Source organism: Callorhinus ursinus, unplaced genomic scaffold (genome assembly GCF_003265705.2).
Source record: "Callorhinus ursinus isolate GAN/ISIS: 27379988/994484 unplaced genomic scaffold, GSC_fseal_2.0 scaffold10, whole genome shotgun sequence".
In the NCBI taxonomy this organism is placed as follows: domain Eukaryota; kingdom Metazoa; phylum Chordata; class Mammalia; order Carnivora; family Otariidae; genus Callorhinus; species Callorhinus ursinus.
The window spans coordinates 39776391-39801677 of NW_027397072.1; the positions used below are offsets into that span (position 1 = coordinate 39776391).

Here is a 25287-nt window from a genome sequence, read left to right on the forward strand (position 1 = left end):
CTGTTTCCATCCACGCTGATACCACCATCTGCCACTCATTCAGATTTCTCTCTTTCTGTCCCTTGGCACCCACATAGAGCAGGCTCCAAGTGCCGCATTATCCTCTGAAGCGACTGTCCTGCTCAGTCCTTCTTATTCCTCTGACCACACTGGTTCTCCTCATCATGTCTGGGGGACTTCGAGAACCTTCTAACCGTGTCTCCTCCCCTCTGCTCTGACCAAAAGCAGCCCACCTTGTACATCATAGACAGACTCATCTGCCTGGGGCCAGTGCTCCTCAGGCCACTCTCCTGCTCGTACCCTCCGGCTATTACGAATAAAGCTGCTGTGAATGGTCAAGTGAAGTCTTTGTGTGGACATATGTTTTCATTTCTCTTGGGCAAATGCTTAGGAATGGAATTGCCGTGGGGGCGGGCAGATAGCCTTAGTTGCTCTCCCCACCCTGCGAGTCTGTGATTGAAATAATAGCGTTTGGGCATCCAAGCCTGAAGGACAGGTTCTTGGCTCAGAGAGGAGAGAAGGGCATCGCAGTGGCTTCTGTGTTCCTTCCCTTTAGTCAGAGTAGACTTATCTTTCATCTAGTTCGTGCCGTCTGTGGTGAGTTTGGATGCACTCATCTTTCTTTGCCATGAAATCTGGGGCTTGGTTGCTAATGGTTTTACAGGAATCACCCCTTCGTTGTATTGGAATCTATTGGTATATTTATGCCACAGGGTGTATGTGTGAATGGATCTTTTCCCACCTTCCTTAGAAAGGGAACTTTTACTCACTGGTTTCCTTCAGTCTTTTTTTTTTTTTTAAGGCTTTAAAAAATTATTTATTTATTTATTTGTCAGAGAGAGAGAGAGAGAGAAAGAGAGCACAAGCAGGGGGAGTGGCAGGCAGAGGGAGAAGCAGGCTCCATGCCGAGCAGGGAACCCGATGCGGGACACGATCCCAAGACCCTGGGATCATGACCTGAACTGAAGGCAGACGCTTAACCAACTGAGCCACCCAGGCGTCGTGGTTTCCTTCAGTCTTATAAATTGCTTCTCTAACCTCCTCTCTGCCCCTGAGCCATTCATTAATTCATTCGTATTTAGTGCACGTGCACTGTTCTAGGAGTGGAGTTCTTCCTACTTCACCTCTTCAGTCACTCAGGCTTGCCACTGAATTTTCCCTCCCCTCATCCCCCAGCCTTTGGATGGGTGCTGGCAGAATGTGCTGGGGGGAGAGAGAGAGCTCCCTCCAGCTGCACTGAGACATTTATAGCCCCCAGCCCATGATGCTGTCTCCTGTTTCTGGGCTTTGCTTCTGCTGTTCTCCCTTTCTGGAATGCCTCCCCACCCCCGTCTTCCTCCCCAATCTACCAACCCTGCTCATTTTTCAGAATCTGCTGGGGCATCCCCTACCTAGGGACATTGCTGATTTAGAAGCCTAGCCTTGGCTCATAGAGCGTAATTGTGGGTGTGATGGTCTGCTTGAGTGTTGTCCAGCTAGACTTGAGCTTGGCGATGTTTGGGACTGTCCCAGTCATCTTTATATCATGACACTAATGGATAAGGGATCAAATGCTACTGTGGGCAGTAGGACGGGGGAGAAAAGGAAAGGATGAAGAAGAACATAAAAACCACTCATAATTCCATTACTCGGAGATACATTCTGGAGGGATCCTTAAGACTTTTTGAACACAAAAATCTTATGTGAGGGACACCTGGGCGGCTCAGTTGGTTAATCGTCCAACTCTTGATTTCAGCTCAGGTCATGATCTCAGGGTCATGAGATTGAGCCCCGTGTTGGGCTCTGCACTCAGCAGGGAGTCTGCTTGGGATTCTCTCTCTCCCTCTTCCTCTGCCAGTCCCCCACCATGCTTGCTCTCTCTCTCTCAAATAAAAAACCTTAAAAAAGATTTTATGTGAGATTACCATGTATCTTGCTTTTCCACGGACATTACTATATTAATATTTTCTTGTGTCCTGAAGATTTCTAAAGAGGATTTTACTGACCTCCTAAAATCTTTTAATCAAGTCCCTTTTTTTTATTGTTGGGCATTTATATTATTTTCATTTTTTTTGACATAATAAAAAACCCATGTAATGTACTTGTGCCTTAATATTTGTTTGCCTCTGATGATTTCTTTCGGATGGATTCCCAGGAGTACAATTACTAGGTCAGAGGGTAGCAACAGCTGTTAAGATTTGAAAAATAATGGCAACTTGCCTCCCGGAAAGATTGTAGCAATCTTTGCTCCCATCGGCAGTTTTTGATGGCTAGGCTTTAAATTCTTAAAGAAGATGGAGGCAAAAAACAAGGCACTGATGGCCTTGTAATTGTCCATGGCTTCAATCTGGAGGAAGTGGCAGCTTTTCCTGGCATCAGGAGCCAAACTGGTGGAGAAAGGTCTGTTGCTGTGCAGAACCTTGGCTTGGAGCTTGGCCTTTCGTGACCAGGGCCAATGCTGTCAGCTCAGCCGCCCCATTCCAGGCAGGACGCTGGGACTCAGGAGCCTCCTGGAGGGACTGCACAGATTTCTCAAGCACGAAGGGAAAGAAGCTGCTGGCTGACCTCTGGGCACCCGGCTCTAGGCCACACTCCGTTAGCCACACATCTATTAATGAGCAACTCAAGCTTCAGGAAGCATGCCTGGTTCTATAAGGAACCAGGAATTAAAGGAAAATGGAGTGTGAATGAAACATTTATCGCTGTTGCTGTGTAGGGAGGTCACTGTTGTGTGTTCATCTGCATGGGGCCCCCTGGCCAGTGAAGCCCAGCCACAGATGTGGGTGCTAAGGGGTCAGTCACTTGCCTGACAGGGAACTGGACCCGCCTGGAAACTGAGCTCGCAGCCTCTTGGACGTGTCCATCTGTCAAAGTATTGCACATGCTCTGTTGGTATTGCTCATTTCTGGGGACATACTCCTGGCAATGCTGCTGCCACTTAGAGGGCACTTAGGAAATGAAGTCCAATGAACCCTCATCAAGGTCGTATTTTCCAGCTGATTGTATATAATGAGGATCATCTCTCATAAATTATGTTTTAAAATTTTATGTTGTAAAACTGAGTGACATGGTATTGTCAGTTAGTCAATTGAAAACATGAATGATGATATGTAATGTGAACAGAGTGGGAGACAGTAAACCAGTACCTGGGAAGTGTAAAACTCTCTTGTGTTAATACCCTGGTCCCTTTAAGACTCTCTTGTTCATTTAATCCTTAAAGTGGGAACTACTGTTATTTCTTATTTCTGTAGATGACGAAACAGAAGACTTAGAGAAGTTAAGTAACTTGATCAAAGTCATAAATTCAGTAAGTGGTAGAAATGAGACGAGAATCTGTCTGTCTGCTCCAGAGCCCCTGCCCTTCTCAGTATTCGGGGTGTGTGGGGGGGTGATTTTACGTCTGGCTTCGGCCAGAGCTGGAAGAAAGAGCAGTGTAAGCTGGCTACTCCTATCCGCGCCTAAGGAAGCTAGGGCTGCATGCCCCTGGGAAAGCCTGCATGGCTTCTGCTTGGCTTCTGCTGGGGCCAGGCTGTGCTCTGAGAGGGGCTTAGAGCCTGTGCAAAGGGAAGACCGATGGAGACGTGAAATGGCTCTCAGCTTCTCTGGCCTGAGATCCTCCCTGTGGCTGCTTGTGTTTTGTTGGGGTGATGTGAATTTTCTCGCAAGCATACACTTTTGGTGGTCACCTTATTCATCCTGGGTACTGTTGGACTGGATTTCTGGGTCCCTCAACTCAGGAATGAGATCCTTACCTTTCAGTCCCATCGTAAATCGGGTTTGTTGGTGGTACTGAGGTGTGAAGGGCTTTGTGCACATAGATGCATAAAATCTACCGTCAGAGAGGCCTTGGTCAGTCCCAGCAGATGTACATTCAGGTTGGAGAGATGAAGGCGAAGGAGGCCTGAGCTTTCGGACATCAGTTGTCAGAGGTCTATCCTATCTTCCCCTATGATCCTCTGCCTTGTTTCTCAAATTCCACATATCAGTGAGATCATATGATAATTGTCTTTCTCTGATTGACTTATTTCACTTAGCATAATACCCTCTAGTTCCAACCACGTCGTTGCAAATGGCAAGATTTCAAATTTCTGATGGCTGCATAATATTCCAGTGTGTGTGTGTGTGTGTGTGTGTGTGTGTGTGTGTGTGTGTGTACCGCATCTTCTTTATCCATTCATCTGTTGATGGACATCTAGGCTCTTTCCATAATTTGGCTATTGTGAACATTGCTGCTATAAACGTTGGGGTGCAGGTGCCCCTTTGGATCACTACATTTGTATCTTTGGGGTAAATACCCAGTAGTGCAGTTGCTAGGTTGTAGGGTAGCTCTGTGTTCAACTGTTGGAGGAACCTCCATACTGTTTTCCAGAGTGGTTGCACCAGCTTGCACTCCCGCCAGCAGTGTAGGAGGGGAAGCCTGGTGTTCTTACTTCCTCTCCCTGCCCCCAGACCCCAGTCTCACCACTCTGCCTCTCTAGCCACATCTGCTTTATTTTCTGTATGTGTGTGTGTTGCTCTCTCTGTCTCCAGATTTTTACTTTTCATGGGCCCCCACTTTGGCAGTCAGTCCCCCCTTCAAGTATCCAGCAACTACTAACTCAAGTTTCTCAGCCCAAATACCAGCCCCTGGGAGATAGGACCTGACTGCTCAGGATGGGGGGAAGCAGACAGTGTGAATGTGGGTGCTGGAGCCCATGCCAGCAGTTGGGAGGGGAAGTTCTTAAACGAGGGGAAGAAGGAGGGCTGGATGACACCCTGTTGAAGGGAAAAAGACTGAGTAGACCAGTATGGCTAAAGAGGTAGAATCTGGATCGGACCAAGAAATGGAAGCTCCCGGGTAACAGATTTCAGGTCAATAGATGAAAGAGTTCTAGACTGGTCCAAGGTGGACAGGCTGCTTTGGGTGATAGCTGAGTTCCTGCATTTGCAGCAGTTCAAACAGAGTCAGGAGTAGCATCCTGAAGGGAATCCAAGCACATGCCAAGGGGGGGCCAGATGGCCCTCAGACACCCCTGTGGTCATGACAGTCTGGCTCTGAGCAGTCACCTCTGCCACAGGTCCTTCTCCTCTACTCTCTGTGCACAGAAAAAGATACACATACAAGTATTTTATCTGCATACCAGTATTGGAGGGACATACCCAGAATAGCAGTATTTTGGCTACTGTTATTGCTAGTGATAGGATTGTGGGTGATTTTTATTCTCTTCTTTTCTATAATTAACTTTTTTCTACACTAGACATAAACAAGTAGCATAAACAAGTTATGTTTATGTTAACAATAAGCAAGTTAAACCTAGTCATTGAATTTCCCTAGACCAGTATGTATTGTCTACTCTGGATGGTATTGTTGCCTACGAAAGATGAACAAAATGTGCTCCTTGCCCTTAAGAAACTTACGGCCTGTGGGGAAGGGCTGATAGAATCACATATAAATCAAGCTGACAGGAGAACCATATTAAATGCTAGTAGAATATAACAACGTGTGTGAAAGGCACATGTGTATGATACAACCCTCCTTCTAAGAAGCTCAGAGAAGGGTTTCTTGAAAAGAGTAGCACTGGATCTGGGTGTAGAACAGTGGTTCTCAACCAGAGGCTGTTTTGCCTCCAGGGGACATTTGGCAATATCTGGGGACATTTTTGATTGGCACACCTGGGATGGACAGAATGTTACTGGCATCTGGAGCTACTGACATTCAGAGCCTAGGGATACCGCTGAACATCCCACAGTGCTCAGGGCAGCTCCCCCCCAACAAGGAATTATCTGGCCCCAAAGGTCAGTAGTGCTAAGGCTTCTAATCCAGTGCATTAGAAACATGTGTAGGATTTGGCAGGCAGGGGAAGAGCATGATAGCATGGTACAGTGGCAGAAGCACAGGGGTGTGCGCAGGGATTAGTGGAAGGCACATGGAGCTGAGGGTGGGGCATGGCTAGATGGTGGAGGCCCTCGTTTCCAAGGCGAGCAGTTTGGATGTTTTCCAGAGGGCAGCAAGGAGCCACAGAAGGTTTTTGAGTGGTAGAATTGCTCCGTCAAGAACGATGTCAGTTCTCGTCACCCCCACTTTACTCCTTGCTCGTCTGCACACCTCTCTTCTCCTGTCTTCCATCCCAGTCCATCCATTCTTTGTTTTCCTCCCATCTGAAGGAAAGCTCTGTTAGCACTCTGCCTTGCTGACCATTGATTCCCATCTGCTGGTGACAAACGGATACAGGAAAAAAAAAAAAAAGAGTCCCCCTTTGACCACACTACTTCTTGCTGCAATTTCCAGGAATATACCATAGTGAGAGGTGACTGTCCAGGTCTGTCCTGATGGCCTCATAGCAGCTTTTGTTTTTGGCTTATCACCATGATTTGGGTGTGTGCTAACATGCTCAGACTATCTCAGGATGCAGAGTGAGGGTCGGGGGGACAGTTCATGCTCAGTGGCGTCTGTACTGTGCAGGCAGCCAAGCAGAGACCAGGGCTTGGACCTGGGTCAGACTGCAGTCATGGGATGAAAGAATGCCTGAGCCAGGGGAAGGGGTGCCCCAGAACACCACAGCATGCTCTCCCCATCTGTTCACTGCTGGCTCGCCAGCAATAAAACAGTTCAGGACATCTACTGTACTAGGTCAGTACGATGTGTACCCGTAGGTCAGCGTTTTCTGAATGAAAGAATGAGGAGCCCCAGGTCTGGGAGACAGGGGTGGGGCGTTGTGATGGCTCAAGATCACCCTGCCAGGTGGGATCAGAGCTGAACCTAGAACCAGGGTTCCTGACCTGCAGCTGGGAGCCCTTCTCCTATGCCACTTCCTCCTTTCAGTGCACAGGGCCCCGGAGGTGTCATCCTGAGGCCAGGCCCCTTTACCCATGCTGTATGCTCCAAAACCCTCCTGTTCCTTGAGTTCCACAGCTCCCCAAGCCAACCAACTAACCAACCAACCAACCCACCCTAAGAAACAACTTGCCTTCTGTACCTGCTGCCCTGGCAAAGGAGCTGGAGAGCTACTCTATGCTCAAATGTCAGAGACTGCCAGTTACTTAGTTATACCCCTCAGGGGTATCTCCAGGGATGCCTCAGCCCAGGCATTTCTTGAGACCAGCTGGGGTGGGGGTGGGAGGTAATAGCCTGGAAGTGCTGAGGTTCTGGCCATCTCTACCATTTATAGTAAAGCCTTCTTGGGTCTTCCTTGGGAAAGGGAGTGGGGTGGACTTGTGACTTGTTTTCTCTCTTTATTTTGGAAGGGACCAAGACTGGTGTCCTCTGAGATCCCCCAGAGCCTTTTGGGAACAGGCATTACCCTGATGTCACACACAGAACCAAGCAGTGGACTGGGGAGTAGGCTACTTTGATGATTCTCCTGAGACAGTGGGTCCCCACCCCACAACCTCCAAAAAAGTATCTGTGTTGAAATGTCAGTGTTCTTTTCCCCACACCAACCCCCAGGGAGAATCTGTCTTGTGGGCAGTGGCTGTCCTTGGTCTTCCAGCTACAGGGCATTCTTGGGTCTTACAGGCCTAAGGGCCTGACCCAGCACCACCCCAGGGCCAGTTAAATAACTCCCAGTGCCGAGGGCCCTGAGCCTCTGAGGTTGTTCCTGCTTTGCAAGCAGCTTAGGGTGCAGGCAAATTTACAGCCAGGCCACAACCCCCCTTCACAGGTGCTGACCAGCTCTGTGGTCAGGGAGAGGCACTGGGCATTATGCGTATGGAAGATCAAGTGGAGCACAGCGCACAGCCCAGAGTGGGTACTGGGGCTGCGTGTCTGACAGGCTTGTGGCACATACTCCCATGGGACATCCTGAGGGAGAAGTGGCTGTCCCTGACACGGTCCCTTACCCTTGTTTGCTTGCAGCAGGAACCAAGTTATGTTCTGGTTGGCATGAACCTTGGTATGTGGACCTCTGCTTTGGACGATCTCATTCTTAATTAACAGTCCTTGTGATAACTTAAAAAGATTTCCTCAGCAAAGCCCACAAATAATGTGACACAAGTAATGAGTGACCCAAATATTTTATTGATTTTGTGGCATCAAAAAGGTGAGGACCTCAGTGATTTTAGCATTGAAGCTTTAAAATCTCATATTCAAGTTCCAGCCCTGCCACAGACTTACTGTGTGCCCTTACCCCAATTATTATTTAACTTCTCTGATCCTTATTTCCAGTCTTCGCGGTAGAGACTGTAATCATGCCTACTTGACAGAGTTTTTGTACAGTGCCTAAACCCATGGCCAGCACGCAGCAAGCATTCAGTACACTTATTATGGTTATTATGTGATGTTAACTTGTTTCTTCTGTGAAGCTTTCCTCCTCGGTGTTGGCCCCCTGGATTACAGGATTTCCCTCACTAACCGCTCCCATAGGCCTGCCCTATGATTGGGGGCACACAAATGGAAAGAACACATATTGTTTTCATTCTGAAGCAAACAAAATTTCTTCTCTCTCCAGCCTCAAAGCCAACTCTTTCAGTCTGGGAATGCTTCTCTCCTTCTCAGTGACCTGGTTTTATCCATTCTTTCTGGATCTGCAGAAACAAATGGCACCGTTGTTCAAGAGTAGTTTTCGGGGCGCCTGGCTGGCTGGAACATGCAACTCTTGAGCTCAGCGTCGTTGGTTCGGGCCTCATGTTGGGCGTGGATCTTACTTAAAAAAAAAAAACAACCAGTAGTACTCATTATGTGGTTAGGAGGCATATCTCTATTTTCTAAACAAAGCAAACTTCTATTCCAACTTCTTAACTATTAAGTGGTATTCCATCATACCTTGTAGAGCAGTACCAAAGATTACCTTTACAAGCATGGAAAACAGTCCGGGGCCTCACCTCCCTCACTCAGGGCTGGACTGCGCCTGGTGGTGGCCAGAGCCCCTGGAGCTGGGCAGCCAGCACAGCTGAGGGGTCCACACTCGCTGGCCATCTCGGAGGACATGCTTGCATCGTCAGCAGGGCAGGTGCTCCCTGTGTGGGGTACAGGCTGGCCAACCCTGGAGGCACTTTAGGAGAACATCCAGCGGGGACCCTTCTCTAGCAGCCATCAGGTGTGTTTGTTCACTACCTGTCCCTCATAATTAACGTAACTCCCTCATAATTAAGACATGCGCTGGAGATTCTCCCCTCAGAACTTAAATTTCTCTCCCTGAAGGAAACTTGGGCTGTTTTCTAGCTTGCTTTCCTTTCTTGGGCTGTTGTGGTCTAATCAGGGAGGCATTCTGGGCATGAGCCAGACCATCTTTGTTCTTCTGTGGGCCTAGGAGTCGAGTGTAGACAAGTCCTCCTGCCCCTCCCTCCCCTTCAGGTGGGATGATGTCACTGACTGTACTACCTGCCCCAGACCTTTCTGCGGACAAGCCCAGTGGCCTGGAATCATAATATCCTATGAACCAGCCTCCTCAGATCCTTTCTGGAACAAATCAAGGTATAAAAAAGTAAGTATTTAAAATATCAACAGCAGGAACCTATTTAGTGGTGTAACTTCTGGGTAGAACATAATACACAGCATTTTCTTTCTTTCTCCACAACCAGATCATTTAGAAAATATATTTGCATTGCTTGTTAATGTTCATTCATTTTATGTCATGATATCCTCTAATGAATTGAGATGACAGTGCCTTCTAAAATTGGTACATTTTCTTTGGTTTGACAATTTCAGTGAATTAAATAAATAGCATTGTACCATGAAACAGAACAGATGTAACTTGAAAGGCTATATATTCCATTTTTTCTAAATTTGCTAGGATTTTTTGTTAGAATTTGTTAGGATGAACCACTTGTGGATTCAATGAACTAAAGGCTTATACAAAGTAAATTCTGTTCTTTTAAATTTTCAAATATGGATGATTTTAACAAATATTCATGTCAAGATTTTTTTGGTTCATAAACATCATACATTTATTTTATTTTATTTGTGGTAAAAAAAATAAGAAAATTTACCATCTTAACCACTTTTAAGTGTACAGTTCAGTGCTGTTAAGTATATTTGCATTATTGTGCAACCAGTCTCCAGAACTTTTTCATCTTGCAAAATTAGGAATTGAAGCTCTGTACCTGTTAAACAACAACTCCCTGTTTCTTCTCCGCCCCCCCAACCCCTGCCAAGTATCATTTTACTTTCTGATTCTATGAATTTGACCTATCTAAAGTAGTATCTACATAAGTGGTAGATTTATCAGAGGGAGTCTACTCATATAAATGAAATCATATAATATTTGTCTCTTTTGTGTCTGGCTTATTTCGCTTAGCATGATGTCCTCAAAGTTCATCCATGTTGTAGTATGTATCAGGATTTCCTTTATTTTTAAGGCTGAATAATATTCCATCATATTTATGTTAATATTAATACTTATATTTATATTTATTTACCTCACACATAAAATCACATTTTGTTTTGTTTGCATCTCTTGGCTCTTGTGAATAATGTTGCTATGAACATGGGTGTGCAAATACCTCTTAGAGACAGAACCATTTTCAATCTTAGCTATATTCTACTCTGTTAACTTGGCTTATTTTAGCCACCAAAAGCTCAGTAACTTGACATATAGGACCGGCCTCTTTTGGCAGTCTGTGTTCACTTGGTCTCATGGAATTGTAAGCCTGAGGAATGCAGCCTCAGTATAGCTGATCGAGAGAGTTGGAAGGACTTGGTTCATACCTGAGCGGGTGTATCTGCCACAGGCCCACATCCTTACTGCAAGGGAAGCTGGAAAAGTGAGCATTAACCATTTTCAGCTTCAGGTATGTTAAGGTGAAAAACTCACTACACAAGGTGGTGGGGGTCATTATTATTCAGGGAGCCAGATGAACGATAAATGCTTGTAACACCAGCTTACCAGCATCTAGAATTTTCATATCACATTAGGCCACAGCTTTCCTACTTGCCTAGAATGGCTTGGTGTGGCTGAGGAGATCACACCAGGACACATGGGTTTGGGGTAGTGGACCTGTGGTGTAGGACCACCAAATTCCTGGTGCTCGTGTCATCTCTGGAAACCCTGGAAAGCCTGTGCACTTTGGTCCATGCTGGTTCCTCTCTGTGGGTTGTCTTTTCTACCTCTGTGAGCTAGGACCAACTCTTTCCTTTCTGTAGAGTTCCACTTGAGTCCAACGCCTTGGGAGCCTGCCATTCTTCCTCTCTTGATCCTCTCTTGCACTTGTTACAGGGGTGGGTCTAGTTTCATGGGGCCTGATGCTTTTACAGTGGAGAGCAGGAGTTTTTTTCAGAAAAAGTCATAAAAAATTTGATGAACATGGGGATGCCTGGGTGGCTCAGTTGGTTAAGATTCTGCCTTCGGCTCAGGTCATGATCCCGGAGTCCTGGGATCGAGTCCCCCATTGGGCTCCTTGCTCAGTGCAGAGCCTGCTTCTCCCTCTGCCCGCCGCTCCCCCTGCTTGTGTGCTTGCTCTCTCTCGCTCTCTCTCTGACAAATAAATAAAATCTTTAAAAAAAAATGTGATGACCACATTGCTAGGATTCCTCCCAGGGCCCATGCAGTTGAGGAGCCCTGAAGCTTTAACTTGATTAGCTTCACTATAAATCCATTTCTGCTTGTATTCATTATCCCCCCTCCCCTCTTTTCCCCCCCCATTTTAAAAATTAGAGGGGGCATCTGGCTGGCTCAATTGGTGGAGCATTAAGCTCTTGATCTCGGGGTCATGAGTTGGACCCCCACATTGGGTGTAGAGATGGCTTACATAAATAAACTTTAAAAAATTAGAGTACAATTTGCATACAGTAAAATTCACCATTTTTATTGTGTAGTTCTATGAGCTTTGAAAAATGCATATAGTCATGTAGCCACTGTCACAATATAAATATAGAACAGTTCCGTCTCCCCCAAAATATTCCCCAGGCCCTCTTGTAGTCCTCCCCTCCCACCCCAGCCTTTGGCAACTCACCTGTCTTCTATCTTTACAGTTTTGCTTTTTCAGAGTGCCGTGTAAGTGGAATCACGCAGCATGTAGCCTTTTGAGTCTGGCTGCTTTCCCTTAGGCTAGTGCATGTGAATTTTGTCTATGTTGTTGTGTGCAGTACCTACCCTGTGCCCAGCACTGGAGATGCTTAGACGGAGAAAGCCCAGTCCTTGCCCTTAGAGAGCTCTTAGTCTAACGGAGGAGGTGCTTGGGCCCATCATCACAGGCTTTCCCTTTGATACTTAGTGTATACATAGCTTTTGCCCTACTGCCTGTCTTGTTCTGATATACCTGGCACCCCAATCATTTTGTGATCATTCTGAGGATAAAAATCTCTGACCTTCTTGAGGTATTGTATTGGACGGGAAAGAGCAAGGGGTTTGAAGCCAGGTGGACTTTGAATCCAGCTCACCCACTTAGCAGCTCTGTGACCTTGTGTTGGACTCAGAATTTGGCACAGAATGTACTGAATAGACATCTGTTGAATGAATGAATGAAACTTCCTTAAGTCTCAGGTCCCTCCTGTGTAAAAAGGGAATAATAATCACACCTTCACCTGATTGCTGTGGGGATCAGTGCCTGGTACAGTGCCTGGTGGGCATCACTAAAGATTTGTTCCCCTCTCATTCCGTAGAGCCCTGTGATATCCATCCCCGGACAGGCATATGCACGTTGTGCAGACCTCCAAGCAGGCTGGCAGGATGACACCAGCACCTGCTGGGGATCCAGGAAGGGCACAAGCTGAGCAGACAAGTCCCCAGGAAGCCCCCACAGGTACCAACCTTGCAAGTCCAGCTCAAAGAGTCCCTCCCACTAATTCCTGGACCCCATCAGTCAGTCCTTTCCTCTCACCAAATATATTCCTTGTAGGGGGATTCAGAGGAAGTTCACAGGAGGAGAAAACCATAACCCTTTACCAGGGGAACCCCTGGCTGAATGCCAGGGCTCTGGCTCTCAGACCCAGGGTTGGGGAAGGGGCATGAGCTGGGAGATGAGTGGCCACAGGGTGGTCATTGTGAAGAAATCTGTCGTCTCCTTCAAAGCATACTCAGCAACACTCAACATAATGGTTGTTCTCAATCAGTTATTTGTGTAATTACCTGTGTGCTGGCTGCCTTCCCTACCAGAGGACCCAGGGCACATACTAGGTACTCAAATATTTAATATTGAACAACAAATATTTTGTGGTTAAGAATTGGCATTTGAAGTTACTATTTCTATAGAAAGAAAGGGAATTAATATTTGTCAATCATCTGTGGTCTTTCTGGCATGTTAAATCTTTACCTGCAGTCTCATTTAATCTGCATAGTGGCTATTGAAAATAAGTATTTTAGTTTGTACACTTAGGGAAACTGGCTCAGAGTCATTCAGAAATGTGCCCTCAGTTCCGCAGGTGGTCAGTGATGGAGCTGGATTCAATCTTAGGTCTGATGCCAAAGCTCAGCCTCTAGATTTCTTAAGAATGGAAATCTCTACAATTCAGACTTAAAAAAAAATATTCAGACTGATTCTTGAGCAGGATTTGAGTGGGTTGGATTGCAGAGTTTAAAGCTTAACAGCATGAATTGAAAATTTGCAGAGTGTTTGTTCCGTTTTGTGCTTTTCTAAATTGGGTTTGGTAGTAATTCTGTAATCCAATTTAAATTGGGGTTTTTATCACACCGATTACAAACAGCTCTAAATAAGCAGTAAACCCCCCTCTTTGTGCTAAGGGAGGCAGTGTGGGCTGGAAAATGTTTGTGGACTTGGAGGCAGGAGGCCTGGGTTTGAATCTTGTTGGATGGGGAGGGCCTTCTGCAGACCCTGGAGCACTTTAAACTTCAGTTTGTCATTGTTTCGTTGTCTTCATGTTCACTGCTTATCCCAGAGAATTGTGGTGTGTGTCAAACAAGCAAATAAACAAATAAGATGTTTGTGAGGGGCATAACCCCAGGAGGAGTTTTGTGTGTGTAATTTGTTCCAAATCTGGACAGGAGTAGGGGTGTGGGGCACTGCGGGAAAGAAAGACTACAGAGAGAGGTCAGCAGAATCACATGCCAAGGAGAGAATGATGCGATGTGGCTTATTTTTGTCCTGTGCAGATCAGCTTGAGTTGAAAGAGAGAGCCTTGTTTGTGTGAACAGTGTATGTACTTGGAACCTTGTAGTTATATTGTCACTCGTGTCAATAAATATATAATACAGGGCCAGAGTCGAATTCTCTTAGGCAAGAAAGCAGGCAATGTTCTCGCTCTCTCTGGTCCTCATCAATCCATCCATCCATCCATCCATTCAGGGATCACTGCAGGCTCTGAGCCACGCATTGCAGTCAATAAAGCAGCAAATCATGAACAGTAGAGTCAGATAGACCTGGATTTGAGTCTGGCCTCCTCCCCTGACTAATGTTAAACTCAGTTATTCAGTTTCACTAAACTCCAGTTTCCTCATCTGCAATACAAGAAAAACAGAAATACTTGTTTTATGGTTATATGAAGATTAAAAGTGATAATGCTTTTAATGAAATTTGCACAGATCTTGGCACATAATGACCATTCAATAAGTAAATGGTAGCTTATACATCTTAATATAACTGCCAAGAAGCCAAAATGCATAATAGGCTAGTTCTGCTGTTTTCATATTTTCTCCTCTATCCTCTTAGAAGGTCACAGTGGGTAAGCAGAAGCAGAGTCCCAAGGGTTGGGACCCATGGCAACCAAAGCGCAGGTGGTTTCCTGTGCCATGGGAATCTTGAGCTGTGCGCCCAGCCTGAGCAACTCTGCCCAGATAAGCTTCTGGATAACCACTGTGAGTGAGGATGTTCCCTGCAGTGGCATGGTAAAGATCAGGCTTGCTCAGTTGTATTTGGAACATAGGCCCATGGTACATCTTTCAGGGCTAGAGTATTAACAGGCCCTGGAGGTGCCTTATGGTTTTTGCGAGTCCTTGTTTCATTACATATGGACCCTCAGCTATGAGGAAATTGTCTCAGAGCTAGAAGGCTGATGCCCAGGTTGGCTTTATCCACTTTTGGAGACACACACACATACGCTCACACTTAATGTGTGTGAATTCCTCCAAATGCTTTTTTTTAAAAGGCCATGTTTATTGAGATATAATTAGTAAAAGTCACTCTTTCAATGTGATTTTTCTTTTAACTGTGAGTTTGAATTCTAAGTTTTAATAAGTGCATACAGTGTGTAACCCCACGACAATCAAGATGTAGGATAGTTCCATTGTTCCCCCAAATTCCTTCACTCTCTTTGGTAGTCAACCCCTCCCACCCTTAGCTCCAACAACCACTGATCTGGTTTTTTGTCTCCATACATTTTCCTTTTTCTGAATAGCATATAAATGGAATCATATAGCATGTTGACTCCTGAGTTTGGCTTCCTTCACTTAGTGTAATGCATTTGAGACTCCAAGTGCTTTTGATTGCAGCAGGATTAGTGGTTCTGAGCTCAGCATGGAAAATCAATAACATTCCTGTATGCCATTAGTAACCAGTAGAAAATCTAATTCAAAAATTCACAATACCACCAAAAATCCCTGAAGTACTTAGGAATAAATAAAACCAAACTTGTCCAAAATCTTTATGGAAAAAATTTATAAATACCATGAAAAGACATTAAAGATGATATAAGTAGATGGAAAAGATGATGTTCATAAAGAGAAAACCTGATAACAGAGATGGTACTTCTTCCTGAGTAAATCTATAAATTCAGTGCAATTCCAACCAAAATCTGAGTAAAGTTTTTCATGGAATTTGGCAAGCTATTATGAAATTCATGTAGAAAAAAGCTGAGAATAGACCAGACAACTTTAAGAACATTAAAATTTATTATAAAACTCTGAGAATCAAGACACTGTGGTATAGGTGCTTAGTTAGGTGGTAGACCAGTAGAACAGAATGGAGAGATGAAATAACACCTGAAACATTGGAAAACTATACATGTGATGGGTAGCACTGAAACCCAATGGGAAAGAATTCAGTAAATGTTACTAGGACAATTGGGATCCATACAGAAAAGAACAAAATTGAATCCTGAGCTCACAGCATGCATAAAGATAAATCCAGGTGAATTAAAACCTAATAGTGAAGAAGCAAAAGTTAAACATGTTTATGGGAAAATATATGTGACCAGGATTTCCTTAACAAGATATAAAAACAAGCTATAACCACGTCAAAAACTAATGATGTATTGTATGGTGAGTAACATGACATAATAAAATAAAATAAAACAATTTTTAAAAAGCTATAAAAGTAAAGATTGATGTATTTGTCCATGTAAAATTTAAAACTTCTACAGCAGAAGGGGCCACAAACCAAGTTAAAAGAGTTTTGTTTTGTTTTGTTTTTAATTGGAGAAAGATGTTTGCCATGCACACGTCCAAGGAAGGATTTATACCCGGAATTCACAAAGAAGTCCTAAAAATCAGTAAGAAAAGATAAGCTAATGGGGGATAGAAATAGGTCAATTAAGCAGGCCCAAATGGCTAATAGGTGTAAAAGCTGCTCCACCTCGCTTATAATTGAGGAAATACAAATTAAAACAGGCATGAGATGCCATTTCACACATAACAGATTGGCAAAAATTTTAAATCTCTATCAGTTTGGCAAGAAAGGGGAGCATTGGAAGTCTTCTATGCTATAGGAAGGAGTAGAAACTGGCAGAACCTCCTTGGCGAGTGGATTTGCATTGTATGGTGGACGGTGCTGTACCCCATAATTCACATTATGTATCTACCCTAGAGAAGGATGTGCACAGGAGACATGTATTAGAATGTTCATTACAGCCCTGTTTGAAATAGTAAAAAATTGGAAAGTACCTAAATATGCATGAATAGGTGCATATTTATATATGGATAAACAAATTGTGGTACAGTCACATGGTGAAATACCACATAGTGGTTTAAAATGATCTAAAAAGACTTGTATCAACATGGACCAAATTTCAAAAACACAAAGTTAACATATTTCAGTGGAATACATGGAGTATGATTCCATTTATATAATGTTTAAGCAGGAATAACTTTTTTTCATTTATGCATGACTTACATAGTTAATAAAAACGTGGTGAGAATGATAAACACCAAATTCAGGATAGTGGTTATTCTGGGGAAGGAGGGAATGGGATGTATCAGGAAAAAATATATAGAAGACTTCAAATATATGTTATGTCTTAAAGTTTTTTCATATTAAAAATTATAGTGTATTTATTTGAATGCCAGTAGGATCTCAAAAACCAAGGAGCATCCTTCTATGAGAGTGGACCGCAAAAATGGTCTTGGGGATTAATTCTCATAGAGAGTAATAAAAATTGATTCATAAGCTTTTAGAAAAAACCTTCAGAGAACAGCAATTAGAAATTACATTTTTTTTTTTTTTACTAAGAACAGAAAACACAAAGTGTGATCAGTATAAAATTTAATAGCCTTTTAATGCTCAAAGGAAACAGTATACCTTCATGACTTTGAAGACCTTTCGTGCAAATTCATTTTTTTTGGATATGGGACATCACTTTTAAAAAATTATAAAATATAGGGGCGCCTGGGTGGCTCAGTCATTAGGCGTCTGCCTCTGGCTCAGGTCATGATCCCGGGGTCCTGGGATCGAGGCCCGCATCGGGCTCTCTGCTCAGCGGGAAGCCTGCTTTTCCCTCTCCCACTCCCCCTGCTTGTGTTCCCTCTCTTGCTGTCTCTCTCTGTCAAATAAATAAAATCTTTTAAAAAGTTATAAAATATAACATTCACATACAAAAAAGTGCATAGAACATATGTGTACAGTTTAATGTACATTTGTAAATACAAAGCAAAACTCTGTGTGACTACTGCCCAGATCAAGAAATTCAGCATTCCAGAAGCCCCTGTGTGGTGTACCATTCCTTATATTCAATTTGTTTTATCATAATATAAATATTATACAGTACAGTAGGCCTGTTATTTTTCTTACATTAAAAAATTAATTTTAGAAAAAAAATGTTCCTAACATTGATTTTTAAATCTTTCAACACAATCTGGGGGGCACCTGGGTGGCACTGTTGGTTGAACATCTGACTCATGGTTTCAGCTCGGGTTGTGATCTCAGTGTCATGAGCTGGAGCCCCATGTCAGGCTCCACGCTGAGTGCGGAGTCTGCTTGGGATTCTCTCTCCCTCTCCCTCTGCCCCTCCCACGCATGCTCCATCTTACTCTCTTTCTAAAATAAATAAGTAAATCTTAAAAAAAAATTTTTTTCGGGCGCCTGGGTGGCTCAGTTGGTTAAGCTACTGCCTTCGGCTCAAGTCATGATCCTGGAGTCCCGGGATCGAGTCCCACATCGGGCTCCCTGCTCAGCAGGGAGCCTGCTTCTCCCTCTGACCCTCTTCCCTCTCGTGCTCTCTCTCATTCTCTCTCTCAAATAAATAAATAAAATCTTTAAAAAAATTTTTTTTTTCATCATATTTTGGGATTGGGAAATGTTAGGCCAATATTAGGATGCCTGAGAAGACTGTGGAAAATACTGCATTTCATTGTTTGCGGAAGTCTTGACCAAGGTTAGCAACTGCCTGTGTCCCAGCTTGTATTGAGCTGCAGGGCCTGCGATTGCCCCCCTGCAGGCTCCGGGAATGGTAAGCACTCCTCCTTGGTGTCTATAACTGGCATCTCAGTTACGGTTTATTCATGTGAGCAATGCCTCTCTTCTCTTTGCCAGAGCTCCAGGAAGTTGATAAGTAGCTTCAGAGTTGTGTTTTTCCCTGACATTGACCAATGGGATAGGTATGTGGTCTTCGCCATTTTGGACTGTCTCCTCCTATCTGAGCATCTATTGTCTTGCCTGGGACACTGGGCATTTTTTTTAAAAACTCCTGGGAGCAGGGGTGCCGGGGTGGCTCAGTCAGTTAAGTGTCTGCCTTTGGCTCAGATCATGATCCCAGAGTCCTGGGATCAAGCCCCGCGTCGGGCTCCTTGCTTAGTTGGGAGTCTGCTTCTCCCTCTCCCTCTGCCTCTCCTCCTTGCTCTTGCTCTCTCTCCCTCTCTCAAATAAAGAAATTAAAATAAAATAAAAACTCTTGAGAACGGATTGTCCTTGACGATTGAGTGAAGAATCCATGGCCAAGGACTGGGAAATAGCTCACTAGACCAGGGTTTTTCCACTCTGCACTTTGGAGGCTGGATAATTCTTTGTTGGGGAGGGAGGTGTCCTGTGCACTGTAGGATGCTTAGCAGCATCCCTGGCTTCCACCCACCACAGGCCAGGGGCACTCTCTCAGTGTGGCAACCAAAGTATTTCCAGACATCACCCAGATGTCTGGGGAAACGAAATCATCCTGGCTGGGAACCCTTGCCTTAGAAGATGAGACTCATGGTCCCTTGTAGATACTACAGCTGTGGAAGTGGTGGGGGAGGCAACCCCTGGATGAAGGCCCCTAACTTGGAGCAAGAGAAAGAATGAAGGGCAAAGATAGGAGAAATGTGTCAGGCAGGTAAATGGAGCCAGTAAGTTAGGAGTGGGGGCTCCAGGGTAGCAGTACATGACAGTGGCGAGAAGGAGGGGTGGTGCAGGGCTTGGAGGCTGGGGGATGCGGTGTGAGGTTCTGTCTAGTAATAACTGGGAGGAGTGTGTTAGCCAGAGCCTGGTCTCCTCTCCAGAGGGAGGCATCCCAGCCTTCCACCATCTCTCTGCTGGGGCCAGCCTTGAGCACTTCAGGACTCAAGATCCTCTTAAGTATTTTACTGCTTTCCTCCTGACCTTGTGGGGAGAGGTATGTGAATCTATCAAGTGGGTTAAGCTCCTTGGAGAGAGATTGCAATTCTTTGATCTTTATTCACTCAACAGACATTTAGCAGGCACCCACTTGGGCAGGGGCTGTGCCAGGCACTAGGGACCCCACCAGTCAGACCAGAACTGCATGGTCTGGCTGGGGAGACGACTCAGCCAGCACAGGCCACCCTGGGAGAAGAAGGCAGGCCCTGTTGTCAGGCTGCTCAGGTCCACATCCCACCTGTGCTCCTGGCTGTTCCACCTCCTTTGGCCTCAGTGTCCCAGTCTGTAAGATGGAGTAGTGAGACGTCTTATCCCAGATGGGTATGGAGAGGTGTGTACAGCAGCGCCTGGCATTAGCACTCAGTGATCCTGCTGTCCTTATTGTTAATGATTCATTATCGAAACTACTACATAAAGGCTATAGTAGAGTGCCCAGAAAACTCTGAGGGACAAGTGATCAGAGATTCACAGAAGTGGCTTTTCTGAGCTGGGTCTTAAAGGATTAGTGGGACTTTTATCAGGAAAAAGTCGTGGCGTTGTAGAAAGATCACACACTAAGATGCAGGCAGGAAGTCAAAGATTGTGAGCAAGGGAGAATGGCTTATAGGGGACAGCTACTGGCTGTTAAGATCCGGAGCCTCGGGCAGGGGTGGGCCGTCAGGCTGGGAAGGAAGGCGGGTGGGGTCGCTGGAGAAGGGACTTGGTCTGAATGGACGTAAGTGCCCAAACCCTTCGGCTTGGATGTGCTTCATTTGTTACTTCTTTTTGTTATTTCTTTTCTCCAGAACAGATTTGGAAGACCTTGCCATTTTAATCCCATTATCTTTCCCTGAAGTGCTAAGTGTGCTCCCTTACCGGGAGGCATCATTAAACCTTCAGAAACTGAAAAGCAAGTCCGTCTTGCTGTCCCCGTGCTGTCAAATATGGGGCTGGTGGCGCACAGGGGGACACTGGCAACCACGTCACATCAGGAGCCTGGCAGATGGAGCACGCCATCTCTTGTCTGGGCGCCCTTGAGCCTTTCCGGATGGTGTTGGCGTGCTGTTCTACTCACTGGAGTTCACAGAGGAGCAAATCAACCAACCAGCCTTGGGTCACGATGCATTTTCCACCTCTCTCTTTTCGGATGTTCCCATGTGGCCTCAGGGCAGGGGCTGGAAACCATCCTGGCAGACGTGGCTAATAACTGGGGCATCTGTGCCAAAGGAGCGGCGTGTTTATTTCTCCGGAACCTGTGGCACCATGCCCGAGGCTTTGCTGAATCAGCCTGGTGCCGTCTGGCGTCCCCCTGGATGCTGAAACCTCAGTCCCAAGGTCACAAGTGTCCCCTGGATGGCTCTGGCTTTTGCTTCACTACTCTCTGAAACTTCATACAGTGAATATGTAGATATGTCAATATCTATTGAACTCTTGCCAGGCCCACGGGGGGTGATTATGAATGAGAAAGATACCATCCTTGGCTTTGGGAGACACATAGTCTTATGTGAGAGACAGACATTGACTACACCATTGCAGGTGGTGTGGATCAGGGCTAAGAAAGGGGAACGTCCAGAGTCACAGCAAGAGCAAGCTAGTCTGGGGTGTGAGGTGTGACAAGGTCAGGAAAGGCCTCCTAAGAAAGTAAGACTCCCTGAGCTCTGAGAATGCTTGGCGCTGGGGCAGGGTGGAGTGGTTGGAAGGCCCTCCCTCACCAAGCTGGCTCATGACTGAAGCCAGAAGGCTCCTCCACAAGGCATCCCCCTCTGCCTGCCCAGTGCCTTTGACACTGTTGCCTTCTTTCTCTTTCTTAAATTCCTTTCCTCCCTCCCCCAGGCTTACTTTTTTCCCCTTCCTTTCAGACTACTCGTTCATCCCCTTTGCTGGCTTCTCTTGCACCCCACACATAAACTCTGGCCTTCCCAGAGGATGGCCTTGTGCTCCAAAGCAGTAGACAGCGGTGGTGAGAAGCCAGGTGTGGAGGAGGCCAACCTGGCTGGGTTCTAGCCCCCTGCTTTACTCGTTATGGTGCTACAACCTTAGACAAGCAAGTGACTAACGGCTCCATGTGTCAGTATCCTGTCTATGAAAAAGGTTCGTTTTACCAGGCCAGTCTGAGGACTGAGGCGATGCCTATAAAGCACGTAGTGCAAGGCCTGTGTGAGCCAAAGTTGCAAAACCCTTTCTCTTTCAACATCGGAAAGAGTTCCATTCACTTTCTGTTTTTCCCTGGAAACCTGATGAATATGGAAGGTCAAGGTGTCACCTGGCCACGGAGCTAATGGGAAAGCTGACCCCTGCATGGTACATTGAATCTGGCCTGGGAGTTCTCTGTATGACCTCTAAATAACCTGATGAGGAAGCCATGGGTTTGGGCTTCCGGAATGTGGTGTCTCCTTGCAGGGACCCTAGAAGCTCCATCTGTGGGGCTGTTACAGGAGATGTTGGCTCCTGTGGGGCCTGGGACCAGGGTGGCTTTGTTCCCAGTCAGCTTACACCTGGCAGGTGACTTCATCCCTCAGATGAATGGATTAAACCTTTGCAGCTCGAACGTTCTGTCAGTTCATTCACTTAAAAATATCCATTGAGAGCCTTCTATCTGGTAGGCACTGAGAACACATTGTTGAACAAAACATTCATTCCGTGCTCTGAAGGCACTGATAGTTCAATTGGGAGATGTTGTCAATCAGAGCATGACAGCTAGTAGTAAAAGAGCATTTTGATAATGTGTACATTGTGTCATAGGAGATTTGACCTAGTTGGGGCGGTCAGGAAAGTGTTCCGTGAAGAAGTCATGATGGAGCTGGGATCTGATGGATGAACAGACATTAACCGGCAAAGAAGGGAAAGGGACGATTCCAGAAAGTGAGAACAGCAGAGGCAAAGGCTTTGAGAAGGGATGGGACGAGGGGGGAGAGAATGAGGGCCGGGAGAGGCCTGGGGCACGGCTGAGAGTCAAACTATTTAATAACCTCATGCAGCAGTGGGCATGGTCACTGAGAGCTGATACCTAGACAGTCACCTGCTGTTGTTATATTTCCTTCTTCTTAAGAGCACTGAGAAGTGGGTTAATGCAGGGTGGGGATGTGTGTCTTGGGAAGATTGCATTTACAATTTGAAAAGCTGATTCTGGCTGCAGGATGCTGGAATCAAGTGTGAGGGGAGTGAAATTTGAAGGAACTTTAAGTGGAAAGGTTTTTTTTGGAGAAGGAAGCCCAAGGTGTGGGCGGGCTTTCCAGAGCATCAGTGGGGATTAGCAGCAGGAGAGGGGAGTTTGACCTTTAATTTCAGAGGTCATGGCAGTTCGGCTTGGCTTCCCACCCCCACTCTCACCCCCATCTTTGGCTTCCATTACCCCGAATCACTCTTTTACGTTGCCAAATCACAGGCTGAAGGAGGGTGGGTGTGCAGCTGTAGCAGGAGACAGAGGTTCCGAAGCACAGCCCAGCCCTGAGAAGAAACCGGCAGGGCATTCATAAAGCTAGATCAAGCCACACAGCAGTATCTTCTGTAGCTTGGGGAACTGCTTTTGGCATTGAAGACACTTTCCGTCAAATAGGATGAATGAAAATCACATTTCTCTTTTCTCTCTCTTTTCCCTCCAGGCTTATATTTGGCACCCTTTACCCTGCGTATTATTCCTACAAGGCTGTGAAATCGAAGGACATTAAAGAATATGTAAGTAGCACTGATGGGTGGGGTCCCGATGGTTGTGGAGAAGCGGGGTGTGAAGTAGTGGGAGAAGGAGGTTGCCCTCTGAGGTACGGGCACTGGTAGCAGGGCAGAGGAACCCCTCCTGTACTCTTTTTCTCATGAGGCTTGCCTTGCGTGGTCCAGGAGTCCTCCCCACGTCTGGACCCCTGTAGAACCACAGAATGGAAGGGAGGTATGGCAAGAGGAAATGGAATCAGGGATCAGAGGCCACCCAGGCTGCCACATACCACTGTGTGGCCTTGGACAAATGACTTTACCTCTCTGAGCCTCAGTTTCCTTGTCTGGAAAACACTGTGTAGACCACCGTTACTGGGAGATAGTCCGCCATGGGGGACAGGAGCTCAGGTCCTCCTGCCTCTGTGATTCTGGCAGTGATCCCTATTCCAGTTGTGTGATTTGAGTACCCCACGATTTAAACTCTGTTGCTTTATAAGCTTTTTGAGAACAGGGGCTGGTCATCATCTTTCATCTGATTCCCCAGCACCTAGCAGAGGGCTGAACATGTAGGAAGGGAAACCAGAGTACTTATGGGTTGGAGGATCGTATTATTGCTGGTTGGCACCATCACAGCCCTACATGTGCTGGGCACCTCTAGGCAGGAGAATCATCAGGCCACCCCTGATTGGCAAACACCTACGTGGGGTGGCTGATGAGGAAAGGGTGCCCCATCCCATGTAGGGCAGAAACACAGGTCAAACTACAGAGGACATGAATTTGTGCATCAGGAGTCTGAAGTCAAGTGCTGGCTCTGACATTTGATGGATGCAATGCTGGACAAGAAGCTTAACTTCCAAGAGCCTTGGTTTCCTAATTGGAGGGGTGAATATCAGCAGTCCTGGCCCTTAGTGTTGTGAGGGACAAAGGATCTTTACTTTTCTTTTACTCGGAAGTCACTTTGGAAGTTTGCCACAGGTAAAGAAATAAAGTGTATTTGAAAGTCACTTTCTTTCTCAGATTTTCCAGGATGTCTTTGTGATGAAAATCAGCCACCTCCAGGTCAGCTGCAAGTGGAACTCAACCCTCACCCCAGGCCCCATTTCCTCAGTTTCCCTGAGCTGCTTGTCTGGGCTTGCATCTGCTAAGCAGGGGATCCAGACAGGGGTGGGTTCTCTGGAGACTGGATCCCTGGTATATTCGAGGGAGTCTCAGAGTGTGAACTCTAAATAGCTGTTAAGTTGCAAGCACAGAACCTCATGATTCTAAATTGGCATGGCGCAGGGATAAAGCATGAGGCGGCCTCTCCCAAAGTCTCTCTCCTGACCCCTTCCAGCCAGCCAAGGGTACAGGGAAGCTGTGCCACGTAAGAAGGCATAATCAGGGTCACCATGGTTCAGGGTCTGATCCTCCGCTTTGCAGGGACAGAAACTCAATTCTGTCAGCTCATCTGGGAGAGATCAGACCCTGGTAAATTGTTTTGCTTTGACCAAACTCACAGGAGCCTGGTTTATGACTAAAATGGCAATTCATTAATTTAGAATGAAAAATATAACTGACAAGCAGAGCAGCTGTTTGTGTTGGCTAGAGAGCACGAGTTTTTCCCAGTAGGGCAAGCTTGAGAGTTAAGATTAGAAGGTTTCTTGGTAAAAATTGAACTGAAAGAAAGGAACTGAGTAGTACGAGAAGAGATCTGCCTGCTTTTCCTGCACTTGCTCATGCGCACGCACACACTCACTCTCTCACACATGCTCTCACATGTGCTCTTGCACACACCCTCACACTCACACACACACATGCTCTCCAACACTTTCTCACACTCGCATGTGCTCTCACACATTTTCTCACTCACACACCCATGACTCACTCACATGCTCTCTCACACTCACATATTCTCTCACACATGTTCTATTATACACACACACTTCTCACACTCACATGCTCTCACTCACTCCCATGCACTCTCACATGCTCTCTCACTCACACTCACATACTCTCTCACACATGTTCTCCCACTCATATACCCCACACACTTCTCACACTCACATGCTCTCTCACCCACTCTCACATAGTCTCACA

The 25287-nt window shown here is 45.9% G+C and overlaps 1 protein-coding gene across 2 annotated transcripts in view; it reads left to right on the plus strand.

Moving 5' to 3' along the window:
- Positions 1–25287, plus strand: part of REEP1 (receptor accessory protein 1) — a 100220-nt gene that overhangs the window by 23518 nt on the left and 51415 nt on the right. For both annotated transcript variants that reach the window (XM_073897449.1, XM_025868276.2), the window contains exon 2: positions 23166–23238. In XM_073897449.1, coding sequence (XP_073753550.1) covers positions 23166–23238 — 73 coding nt within the window. The remainder of the gene's footprint in view (positions 1–23165; positions 23239–25287) is intronic.